Source organism: Eurytemora carolleeae, unplaced genomic scaffold, assembly GCF_000591075.1.
Source record: "Eurytemora carolleeae unplaced genomic scaffold, Eaff_2.0 scaffold49, whole genome shotgun sequence".
Classification (NCBI taxonomy): domain Eukaryota; kingdom Metazoa; phylum Arthropoda; class Copepoda; order Calanoida; family Temoridae; genus Eurytemora; species Eurytemora carolleeae.
Window position 1 is genome coordinate 484,851 of NW_019396071.1, and position 12,645 is coordinate 497,495.

A 12,645-nucleotide genomic window follows, 5' to 3' on the forward strand; every position below is an offset into this window, starting at 1 on the left:
TTCAGTCAACACTGTAAAAGAATGTTGAAATCCCATTTTAAACAACAACAAAAATAAAAATCCAAAATTCTTTTAGATTTTTTATCGTTAATCTTCTGCATATCGAGACAATAATAAAACTGTCTGCTTTAGAAAGAAAAAAGTTAACGGTCCAGAAAGAGCCCTAGGTCCCCTACAAATAATTTTTTTATAACATTTGTTATTCTTATAAACTGTGCCAAATTTAAAACCTGAAAGAAAGTTTGGCAAAAAACGAAACATAAACGAACCAAAAACGAACCAAAAACGAACCAAAACGAGCCAATTTAAGACACATCACTAACAAGAATTTAGCGTAGTAGAAACATGTAAACATCTATCCTTTTACAATTTCAGATTCTTTGGGAAGAGTAAAATGAGATTAGGTATTAATCAGATAAATTGCATGATACAGTGGATATCAGAAAGATGTGGAATGATTGTAAATAGACCGGATAAACGAATATTTCAAGGGACTGTCATTTAATGCTTAAGAGAAAAACATGAATATCTCATTCGATTCTAAATCAGACAAAACTTTTATGTTCAACAGAGAAAAAATATTGAGGGTGAGACTCTAAAAAAGGAAACACAACTTGTGTCCCAATGCTATTTCAATTTTAAAGTTTTAAAGCAACAAGCATTGAAAATTGAGGTCTCTAAAATTAGCATATTTGAGGATAAATTTGCTTAAATTTTTTTTCAGGACGAGATATTTGTTACTGCGTTCTCATCTGCATTCAGGAATTCATTTAGATTATTAGAACTATTAAAGGAACTGTAAGCGTATTTACGAGTGATCCTATTAAAGGGACTGTAAGTGTATTGACGAGTGATCCTATTAAAGGGACTGTAAGTGTATTTACGAGTGATCCTATTAAAGGGACTGTAAGTGTATTTACGAGTGATCCTATTAAAGGGACTGTAAGTGTATTTACGAGTGATCCTATAAAAGGGACTGTAAGTGTATTTACGAGTAATCCTATTAAAGGGACTGTAAGTGTATTGCAGACAAGTGATCTTATTAAAGGGACTGTGAGTGTATTTACAAGTGATCCTATTCAAGGGACTGTAAGTGTATTTACGAGTGATCCTATTAAAGGGACTGTAAGTGTATTTACGAGTGATCCTATTAAAGGGACTGTAAGTGTATTTACGAGTAATCCTATTAAAGGGACTGTAAGTCTATTTACGAGTAATCCTATTAAAGGGACTGTAAGTATATTTACATGTGACCCTCTATGAAAAGATGAAAATTTCAGAAAAACCACAGTATCCTTGAAACCTTTATATGATCAATGGTGTGGAAGATATGGTTGTTTTTCTGTGTTTAAAGTGTTTAATTCTGATAATTCCTATATGTTTTCCTGCAGTAGAAATGCAAGTGTCACTTTTGTAGTGAAAATACAATTGAAAATAATCAGCTTTTAAAATTCATTCTAATTCATACTCGAGCAAACAACGCTTTTAAGGTTACTGTTGTAAATTGGGCATTCCCATATTTGAAAAATGATGACTTGAACTTACGCTAACGGGGGGATATACACTCTATATATCTCTAAACCCGGCGTTGCCCAGAGTTCTTTAGTCATTTCTGCCGATTACTCGCACTTGGTCGTTAATCACGATTTTAACTATTTTCCCACTCAACTTAGAATCTCAAAACCAAGGTAACAACATTCCCGCGGTTCTCCCGAGTTCCCCAGATTACAACTTTTATATATAGATACCTCAGAACTTGATAATGCAATTATGCAATGTAATGAATAAATTAAAAAGTTAACCGGATGCATGACAAAGAAGAAAAACAAAAACCGAGAGAAAAAATTATCAAGGTTTGATATTTCTGTGTTTTCAGTATGGAATCATCTATATATAAATTTGGCTTGTCTGTCTGTTTGTTTGTATCCAATAAACGTCAAAACGGCTGAACCGATTGGGCCCAAAGAACCTGTAAAATCATTCGTTGGGATGTTTAGAAAGATGAAAATTTCCCTGTATGATAATTGAAGGACTGCAGTATGGTTTTGGTGAATTATATTGGCGTATAGGATTATTGGACGTTTTCAAAAAAATGCGAAAAAAATCATTTCTGACACCCCTAGGCTTAGTACGTCAATATAATTCACCAAAACCATACTGCAGTCCTTCAATTATCATACAGGGAAATTTTCATCTTTCTAAACATCCCAACGAATGATTTTACAGGTTCTTTTTTGTGGGACATCACGTGACCACAGGGAAGGTTTATAAATGATAAAAATTTTAACAAAAAATGTGTTTTAAAGGTTTTTAATTTTGTAAAAAAATTTAAATTCTTGAAAATCCGCAAAATTTTTTTCTTCTTTGTTTTAAAATGTAAACGTGTTCACAATTTAAGTTTAACGTAAACGTAATTAGATTATTTTCAAATATGATTTGCAGATTTATGACATTGTGTTCCTCTTGATTAAAGGTTGTCAAGTTTTTATCCTTTTAAATGGAACGTTTTTCATACAGTGAAACCCTTAATAACGAATACATCGGAAGAATTTATCAAATGTCGTCTTGACAATTTTTCAATGAGTTTTATACTATGTTACGTAAATTTCAGTATTTGCGAAAATAGATAAATAGCCATGAATATGCGGGAACAGTTTTAAAGAGCTCCATATAATCATTTAACTAAAAACTAAATATCTGCAACATTCCGTTATCAGAAAGTGAAGAATACGACATTTGATGAATTCTTTCGATGTATTCGCTATTAAGGGTTTCACTGTAGTTTCTGAAAATAAACATTCTAATAATTGTGAAAATTGTCCAGCGTCCATCACTTAATTAAATGTATAACTATTATTTTTTTATGCTACAGGGTTACCCACAAGGGATGATACTTCAGAAACGATTGTGCAAATTTTTCGGTCCGTTTTCTTGCATTCCAGGTTCCTTGTATTAGGCCAATACTAGCTTATTTCTCTGCTTAATCATTTTGTAAAACATCAAAATACTCATTTGAATTCTGGGTCGTCTTTACAGTCTCATCCTGCGTGGGTAACCCTGTATATATGCCTAGAGATGGAAACAGTCCTCCGCATATCATCTTCTTGATGGCTGATGATCTTGGTTGGAATCATGTTTCATGGCATAATCCTGATATATATACTCCAAGAATGGAGGTATACTTTTTAATGAATTTATACTCAAGGTATAGTCTTATATAATAACATTCTCCAAAAATAGAGGTATGTTATAATTAATATATACTCTAAGAATGGAACTCCCAAATTGATAGACATAATCCAAAAATACATTTGTAATCTAAGAATGGAGATTGGAGGTATACTCTAATATATCTACAATCAAAAAATGGAGATTGGAGGTAAACTCTATATATTATATATCTATAAACCAATAATGGAGGTATACTATTAAAAATCTATACTTCCAGAATGGAGTTATACTCTAATATATCTATAATCCAACAATGGAGGTATGAAATAAATGCTGTTTGAACGTGCTTATATAAAATGGAAGAATACTCTAATACATCTATAATCAAAGAACGTATGTTTACTCTAATATATCTATAATCAAAGAACGGAGGTTTACTCTAATATATCTATAATCCAAGAAAGGAAGTATAGTCTAAAATATCTATAATCCAAGTATACTCTAATTCATCTATACTACAATAATGAAGTATATTCCAATATATATGTAATCAAAGAATGGAGGTATACTCTAATATATCTATATTGTCTAGAAACTCTCTGCTGATGGAATAAGACTGGAGAAATCCTATGTTCATGCTAAATGTACTCCATCCAGGGCAGCTTTTATGACCGGCAGATATGCTTGGAGGTAAACATTCTACAGAAATTTCACAATAAGGGGATTATTCCATTGGCATTCTGCACCGTTTGGCCTAATATAGTCTGTATCTGTACTGCTCAGCTTGAACTGGCTGTTAAAATTCGGTCCGGTACATGAAATAAACTAGAGTGTTCACAGTCTTCACAGTACAGTGATTCTTAACCTGTGTCCTTACAATTTCACTGCTTTTGAAGTTTGTTCTAGTGATTATCTAGTGACAGCTAACGTTCTTGATTTCTAAAAATCGAAAGTTCCGTGCTAAAGCTATCAGCTGGATTGTTCGTTCCACATTTGTTCTTTCAAAATGTTTTATTCTGTTTTTTGAATTAATGATTATCTAAGATTTCACCGTCGCGTTTGTTAAAGATAAGGTAGCGACAGTTTATCATATATTAATGATACACAAATTGTAATAACAAGGTGTTGTTAAGCAGACAGTTGATCTTATATTAATGATACACAAGTAGAAGTGTTAAGAACAAGGTGTTTAAACAGGCAGCGGGTATTGTACTGATGATACACAAGTGTTAAGAACAGAAGTGTTATATACAATTTATATAAACTCTTAAAAAGCAACATTATGCAAAACTTTAAGGTTGGGAACTCAAAGTGGAGCATTCTCGAGATACCAGCCGATTGGACTAAACACATCAATTAAGGACATCTTCATGATAATCAGAATTATTGATTAACAAATTTTTCAACAGAATTTATCCGGAATGCTATATTCTGAGAGATGTAAATAAATTCTAAATTTAAAAAAGAGGGGGCGGGCGAGGGGGGGTCCAAAAATCGTTCTCTGGGAAATTACCAACTTTTCTCTCATCTTGTTGTAGTGTATTGCAAATTGTACAGTTCCATCTGTTTGAATTTTGATTGTGACTGTTAAAAACAGATTTTGCCTGAGTATCTGAAAGAAGCAGGATATGCTACACATATGGTAAAACAAAAATTTATCCTTTACGAACAAAGAGGTCATTATATTGGCTTTTCTCTGCAAACCAAAAAAAAGAAACAGAATCACCATAAAATCAACAAAAAAAATACCTTTAGTTTTTCTTAATTCAAAATGAAATGAAAAAATCTTTTTTTATGGCCCACAGAGGTTGCTTTCTTGTTCAACCATTATAGAATGTTCAATTGCAAAAGTGTTAAATTTCAATCTACCGAATGATATGAATGATTTTACATTTGCTTATTTTAGGTTGGAAAATGGCATTTGGGATACTGTAATGAAGCTTATCTTCCAAACCAGAGAGGGTTCGATACATTTTTTGGACAGTATAGTCATGTTACAAATTATTATACAAGGTGAAACAATTTATCATATCAAAATGGTCCTTAATCTTTTATATTTTTATTTAGTAACGAAACCACTTTCTATTTTTTTACTGTTGTTATAGTTCTGAATTGAAGATTAAAACGGTTTTAATAGATAAGTTTCAAAACCTACCTTTTCACTTTATTATTTTAGGGAAGTTGATGTAGGTGAGAAGAAGTTTGAAAATGATCATAAAGGATATGATTTTAGAGAAAACGACAAGGTAAATCTGAAAAACAAACTTGATTTGTCTTGCTAAAATATCAATCTGAATATTAGGGGTATCTATGTAACAAAAACTATTTTGAGGTTAAGATCTGTCTGTATAATATAGAAAATACAAGCTATTCTACATTTTAAATTTTAGGTTTCATATGAAGGTTTGGGGGAGTTTTCCACAGATCTATTCTCCAGGTACTCATCTTTATTTACAGATATATTTTCCAGGTACTCATCTTTATCTACATATATATTCTCCAGGTACTCATCTTTATTTACAGATATATTTTCCAGGTATTCATCTTTATATACAAATCTATATCTCCAGGTATTCATTTTTATATACAGATCTATTCTACAGGTATTCATCTTTATCTACAGATCTATTCTACAGGTATTCAACTTTATCAACAGATCTATTCTACAGGTACTCATCTTTATCTACAGATCTATTCTACAGGTATTCATCTTTATCTACAAATATATTCTCCAGGTATTCATCTTTATCTACAGATCTATTCTCTAGATATTCATCTTTATCTACAGATCTATTCTACAGGTATTTAACTTTATCTACAGATCTATTCTCCAGGTACTCATCTCCATTTACATTTATTTTCTCTAAGCATCAGTTGTTGATATCAATAAATTAGATATCATTTCTTCAAGCTTATCAAATTTTCTAGGAAGGCTGTAAGTGTAATTGAGGCGCACAACAGTTCCAGACCTTTGTTTTTGTACGTTCCATTTCAGGTAAGGTTAGCGGTACTTTTCAACTACTTTTTTATCAAAGATTATTTAAATAAAAAGGTTTCGTTAACCTAAGAACCATCCATTTTAGTTGTTATTTTAAGACCGTTGAATAGCAAGACCATGCAAACCAATAGAAATAAGAATGGGTAAACTTAAAATTGTAGAATTTAGGTCGTTTTTAAACAAATCCCAAACCTCTCTCTCTCTCACTAGAATTCTCACTAATTTTCTTCTTAATATATTTCGCCAAAAACTTTGGCATCATCCGGAGTTCGTCCTATAATATTACAGATATGAGCAAAAAAAAATAAAAAAAACGTTAGCCAAAAAATATATAAAATGAATACTACAAACTAACTTAAATACACAAAGAAAAAAACAAGAAAATTTTGTAACCTTTACAATAGGGAATTTGTTCAATGAATAATGTCAAAACAAATAAAACGTTAAAAAACTAGAAAACCGTACATTTTCTCATTTGAAAAGTATTTCATGTTTGGAAAAGGATTGACTAGTTTATGAAGGGGGTAGAATTTGTCTGTAAAACGGTCAAATACAATCAACACACTAAGAAAATAATGTAAAATGTGGCATGCAAACTACCACCACCGGGCATCCACTCACAGATAATCCTCAAAATTAATATTTTGAAAAATGACTGTCTTATATCAAAAGATTCTTTTGATTTAAAAAAAATATGATTGATAATTTGTATTTAGGCCCCTCATGCACCAATTCCTACACCCCCTGAAAAATACAGGTTATGTTATTTTTAACAAGCAATTGTTATAATCATAATATTTCAATTTCATCTGGTGAATTGAACAAACAATTCATTTTGTCGTCTTAAATGAGAAAAGAATTGTTCTAGAAAACCTGTTTAAAGTGCCAGTTTCTTTTTAAAATTTAAAAGTGTTGAAAAAAAAGTTAATTTTGTATCTTTTAAACTGTATTTATTTTGAAATTTTAAAATTGTGTTCACAAAGTTTGTCTATCACCCTTTCACTCTAAGAGTAGAAGATGCTTGTAATTCAAGTTAATGTAAACAAAAATGACGTACACAAATTTACACAATTGATGTTAAATTTACAAATGTAGAAAGTTTATAATATATATATATAGGACTCTTTACAAAACGAGGATTCTCGGAGATAATGTTAGCCAAAACATAGCTGCAACTATTTCTGTAAGTTGTCACTTTATGAAGAAAAAATATTGTAAAATATTTGCATAATTGTTTAATAATTTGCATCATATATTGGAGCATCATGTGACAAAAACCATCGACCACATTGCAAATTTTTGCAACATATTTTGTAAAATGTAGAAAATCCCCCCCTCCCCCTTCAGAACTTCTATGTACCTCCCCCCCCCCCTCCCACTTTAGGACTTATAAAAACTGGTGACATTTTTTAGGCTTTGGACGCTGCTGTAGGAAATATTTATGATGCCCTTAAAAGAACAGGACTGTATAAAAACTCAGGCAACTTTTTCAATCTATTATTAAATCTAACACCCATTGTATATTCCAATTCATTTACAGCACCAGGCCGATTTTCAACCAGCTAGAGAAAGCTGTACAGTACAATTACAGACTATGGAAGGCAAACCGGTACAGTACTCCAAATGAATGATCCCTTTTTCGTGAAATTTATGTACACCATGATCCAGTTCATTGCACCACATATAGTATAAAGTACTGGTCAACATGCAACTCAGTGCAAGGTATAACTCCAGACTCAAATGCACGATGAGAAAGGAATTGATTGATTTTCTAATATCTTTGCAACCCAATGTTGTAAACCGTAGATATTTCAATATGATTCCTGTCAGATAAAATCATTTAAGTTTGAAATTTCCAAGGTGTACACCAACAAGTTGCAAAGACATAGGGATTAGCAAATTTTAATTTGTGGAAAAGACTCATTTCCTTTGTTCCTATGACGTCTGCTTGCCTGATTGCATATATCATGTCACATGACTAACTCACATCCATTTTCAATCTCTTATTACAGTGATGTGCAAGGTTGGTTTCTTTGCTCTCTGGGTATTGTTTTCCAGCACTTACAATTTAAGCTTTCTGTGATTATTTTCTTACCCACCAGAGCTCTTATGGAACTGGGCTCCCTTATATCTCCCCCCGCCCTCTTTCTGCTTAAAGTAGCCTGTAATAATCACAAGGCAAGAATGATATTCTCCAAAGGACTACTGCAACTTCTATGTCTCGCTGCTAGATGGCTCTGTTCCGGGAGGGAAACTCCTTTTTTGCACCTGCACAAATAAAAATCATATTTTCTAAAAGGAATTATATTTCAGTTCTGATTTTTACATCGGATAATGGGGGAGGACAGGGATATAGTTCAAATAAACCTCTCAAAGGTAAATGTAGATTTTGTTTACGTTATCTAAGATAAACAACATTAGTTATTGAGATTTTTTCAAACAAGTTCGGAAAGCCCCAAATTTTGTATAATCTAGTTTTTTATCAAAAAATTGCTGGCGTTGAAAAAGAAGGACAAATCTGCGTAAATCCGTCTTTTCTTCTGTAACTTAATTTACCAAGCGCTCGTCGCGAAGTCATCAAAACTTTAATTATTATTTCAGGTCACAAAGGACAGTTGTATGAGGGAGGTGTGAGAGGAGTAGGGTTTATTAATAGTCCTTTACTCAGACAATCTGGAATATCCCACAACAAGTAAACCACAAAAGCAAAATATACAAATTTACGCTTAAAAAATCACTTAAAACCTGTGTCCGAATTTAATGAATTTAAACTGCGTCTAAAATCCCCTAAAAACATTTTAATTAAGGGCCGGCTTAAATTTTAAAAAATTTAATACAAATTTAAGTGGAACCAACAAAATTTGAACCGCGGCTTATATTGAAAACGTGGCTCAAATTTTTTAAAATTTTCCTCTGGATTTTTAAAAAAAATTATTCAATATACAATTTTAGAACTGGGACCATGTTTTGATTAAAAGTATTCACGATCATCTAATCATATTATTCAGATTGATGTTTATAACAGACTGGTTTTCTACACTTCTTAATCTAGCTTCGCTCAAATCTAAGGTAAGACAAAACAAGAAAAATAATTAATTCTTTGATAAAATTGTTTAGATTCCCAAAGATACAGATTCTATTAACATGTGGCCGGGGTTGGAAAGAAATTCTAGGTCCACAAGAAGTAGGATAATTCTAAACATTGACCAGGTAAATTGAAAAAAAATATAATTACTTTTTAATTTTAGTTTAGCTGACAAGTTCTTGATGTACATTCCTGAAATACAGACTTCTGTCAAACATGCAGAAAAATGCTACTTTTAAATTCAGGACTTTGTCTTTCATGAGTGTGGTAGGAACCCTAACATTGTGTTTAGGATAACTATGAAGGATTGTGGTCTGGTGCTGTAATAGATGGAAAATACAAACTTATTTGGGGTCAAGACAGTCTGCTGGAAGCAAAGGTTATGATGAAAAATACCAATTAAAGGGACTGTAAAGGAAAAATAGGTCTGATGTAAAGGAAATATCTGATGTTTCCGTCTCGAGAAATTGATGTAAAACTGTGTCAAAATTATGCCAAAACTCATAGATGTGAGATTCTAGTTTTAATATTCAGCAAATATAATATAAATCATGTCATTTTAATTTAGTTTTATTTCCCCAATATTTAGAAACCTGAGGCAAGCTGTAATCTGGAATTGTACAATTTACAGAAGGATCCTTGTGAAAAAGCAAACCTGGTGAGTTTAATGGAAAATGAACATTAAATAGAGAGTGTGGCTTAAAACCAGGGTTTCTCCGGATTATTCGTGAGAAATTTTCAGCACTTGGTCACCCTTTTTATGGATTTTTTGGGGAACTGAATAAAAGACATGGTCTCGAGAAATTCCTGAGAATTTCTCAGAACTTTTCTTTGAGAAATGGGGAACTGGACAAGAGACATAGTCTCGAGAAATTCCTGAGAAATTCTCAGAAATTTTTCCCATAGAAATTCCTGAGAATTTCTATAGAACATTTCTCCGGAAATTCCTGAGAAATTATGATTTTGGCCTGAGAGTTGAGATAGGAGAGTGAAGAGTATAAAAAACATTAATTTGCTGTTTTTTTCTGCTAGGAAATTCTCAGGACTTGGTTACTAATTTACTGTTTTTTTGGGGGGAACAAAATAAAACACTTAGTTTCTAGAAATTGTCTCTGGTTATTCTCCAGAATTGGTTACAAGAAATTCCCTGGAATTGGTTACAAGAAATTCCCTGGAATTGGTTACAAGAAATTCCTTGGATAAGGTTATGAGAAATTCCTCGGAATGGGTAACACGAAATTCCTGAAAACTGGTCATGAGAAATTCTTTGAACGGGTTTCGAGAAATTCCCTAGAATGAATTACGAGAAATTCCTCGGAATTGGTTACGAGAAATTCCTCAAAATTTCTGTCAACATTTTGACCAGATTTTCCTGGGAATTTCTGCACATTTTCCGCAAAATTGTTACCTAGGGCAATAATGGTTAAAAAGGTCCCACCCTCAAAAACCATAGGTTTTTAAAAGTTTATTATTGAATCAACTTCAGAAAAAGTTCTGTATGGCCTTAAAAAACCAAGTTGATCTGTTTGGCCGGAGTCAAATTAATCTGTTTGGTGTTTATGGAACCAAATTAACCTGGTTGGCCTTAAAAGAACTGAATTGATCTGTTTGGTCTTCAGGGAGCCTTAAATTAATTTGTTTGGCCTTCAAGGAACCTTAAATTACATTGCATTGTAGCAAATCAAACTTGATCAATATTAAGGCAGCAGCTGGAGGTGGTAAGAAGAAGAAGATTGGAGAACTGAAAACTATATTGATGAAGGCAAAATATTGTAGAAATAAAAAATAGCATTCAAAGGATCTGGCTTGTTTTAGATTTTGAAAATTGTTTGCTTCATTTTTGTTAATCTTTCCTTCGGCAGTATCATTTGTTCTGCATTAGTTCCGTTGTTAATTATCCCGTTCCAAACATTTGCATTTCTTTTTTGATTTAACTAGTTTTTAAGATATCTTTTGTTAGCAATTTGGTTGTTAACGATGGTTGATGATTACTATTTTTTTCATTTTTTTTCTGATCATCGTTCTTAAACATTTGCTTTGTTAGTCTTTTTCAATTGTTGTAAAAATTTGATTCGTTCCTTCTCCATTTGGATCTATTTCATTCGTTTTATCACTAAACGATCGTTCAGTGAAGTTGTGTCTTCATTAAAATTGTTATAACTGTAAAAACAGGATCTTTTATTTTAAAGTTTTGTTCGAAAATAATCATTTGTACAAAACTATCATTTAAATAAAATTTTGTAAGAAAAAATCGTTCGTTCTAAAAAACCGTCTTTTCAAAATCTTTTCGAAAATTCGTTTATTGAGTAAAAAACTATCGTTTTTCAAGATCGTTCGAACAAATTCAAATCTTTCGGTTTTAACTTCTCTAGTGTTTTGTTGTTGATAGGTTAAACCATGATTTCTGTAACAAACAAAACTTTCTCTTAAAAGCCCTATTTTCGCTTAATATAATTAATTTGATCAATGATCAAGAAAAACTATATTTGGATATGTTTTGAGAAGCAAAACTATTCTATATTTTATGTATATACTAGCTGAAGGGCCCGGCGTTGCCCGTGGTAAAAAAAAAATTTTTTTAAAAATTTAAAAAAAATATATTTTGAAAAAAAATTTCGAATTTTTTTAGCCTATAAACTCCCCGGCCACCCATGAGTGTTCACAAAAATTTCAGCCCATTCGGTTCAGCCGTTTGACCTGCTATGAGCAACATATATACATATACACGAATGTCTTTTTTTATTATATAGATTTATCTACATATTTGGTTTCAGGAGTTTAGAAGTAGACTGGTTGAAGATAACTCCCCTAAACCTAGTAGGGCAGGATTTCCCAGCAACTGGGGAGGAGTTCTTTCCTCAGGATGGTGTGATGCCGTTATATAATCAACTAGCTGTTAAGTGCCTTGCCTTGCCAGTGGAATTTTGAAGGAAAATATTAAATATTAAACAAATATATCGATTTTGAAAAAATAATATTTTCGATTTTCTTTAGACACCCCTAGGGTACCCATACGTTTCCTAAACATTCAAGCCAATTTGGTCCAGCTGTTTGGCAAGCTGAAACTATCATATAACAAATATACAGAGATAGCTCCAGCTACGATTATGCGGAATTTACACTGTCTGCTGCCTTATATTCATAACTCCCTGCAACTGTAAAGAGGTGTCGCTCGTTGCCAAATCATTAAATAAGCCATTAAAAGACATATATTCAAGGCAGAAGAAATAATTCAACCTAGAAATCGTCATATTTTTATAGTTTCAGGTCGTCATTACAGCCTCATTCGTTGTGGGTATACCTGAGCCAAGAGGTTTCTTATGCAGAAATGAATATATATTTGTAACACAAATCACGGACGGCTTGATTATAGGTTCATTGAAACTCCTTG

The 12,645-nt window shown here is 32.1% G+C and overlaps 1 protein-coding gene across 1 annotated transcript; it reads left to right on the forward strand.

Annotated features, from left to right (window-relative positions):
• The first annotated feature begins 1,820 nt into the window (after positions 1 to 1,820).
• LOC111712292 (arylsulfatase B) lies at positions 1,821 to 12,229 on the forward strand. The gene is made up of 20 exons (XM_023486868.1): positions 1,821 to 1,853; positions 3,074 to 3,176; positions 3,764 to 3,861; positions 4,469 to 4,532; positions 4,769 to 4,813; positions 5,078 to 5,184; positions 5,348 to 5,417; positions 5,562 to 5,608; positions 6,100 to 6,166; positions 6,886 to 6,926; positions 7,289 to 7,352; positions 7,583 to 7,649; positions 8,483 to 8,545; positions 8,771 to 8,861; positions 9,178 to 9,238; positions 9,287 to 9,379; positions 9,547 to 9,633; positions 9,844 to 9,912; positions 10,957 to 11,016; positions 12,029 to 12,229. The coding sequence occupies exons 2-20, from the start codon at positions 3,108 to 3,110 to the stop codon at positions 12,137 to 12,139; spliced, it is 1,374 nt and encodes a 457-aa protein (XP_023342636.1). The 5' UTR covers positions 1,821 to 1,853; positions 3,074 to 3,107; the 3' UTR covers positions 12,140 to 12,229.
• Positions 12,230 to 12,645: the final 416 nt, after the last annotated feature.

Coding starts and splice junctions, on each gene's coding strand:
- LOC111712292 (XM_023486868.1), top strand. CDS start 3,108: ATGGCTGATGATCTTGGTTGGAATCATGTTTCATGGCATAATCCTGAT. Junction 8,546..8,770: donor TTCAAATAAACCTCTCAAAG/GTAAATGTAGAT, acceptor TTATTATTTCAG/GTCACAAAGGACAGTTGTAT. Junction 11,017..12,028: donor TGAAAACTATATTGATGAAG/GCAAAATATTGT, acceptor ATTTGGTTTCAG/GAGTTTAGAAGTAGACTGGT.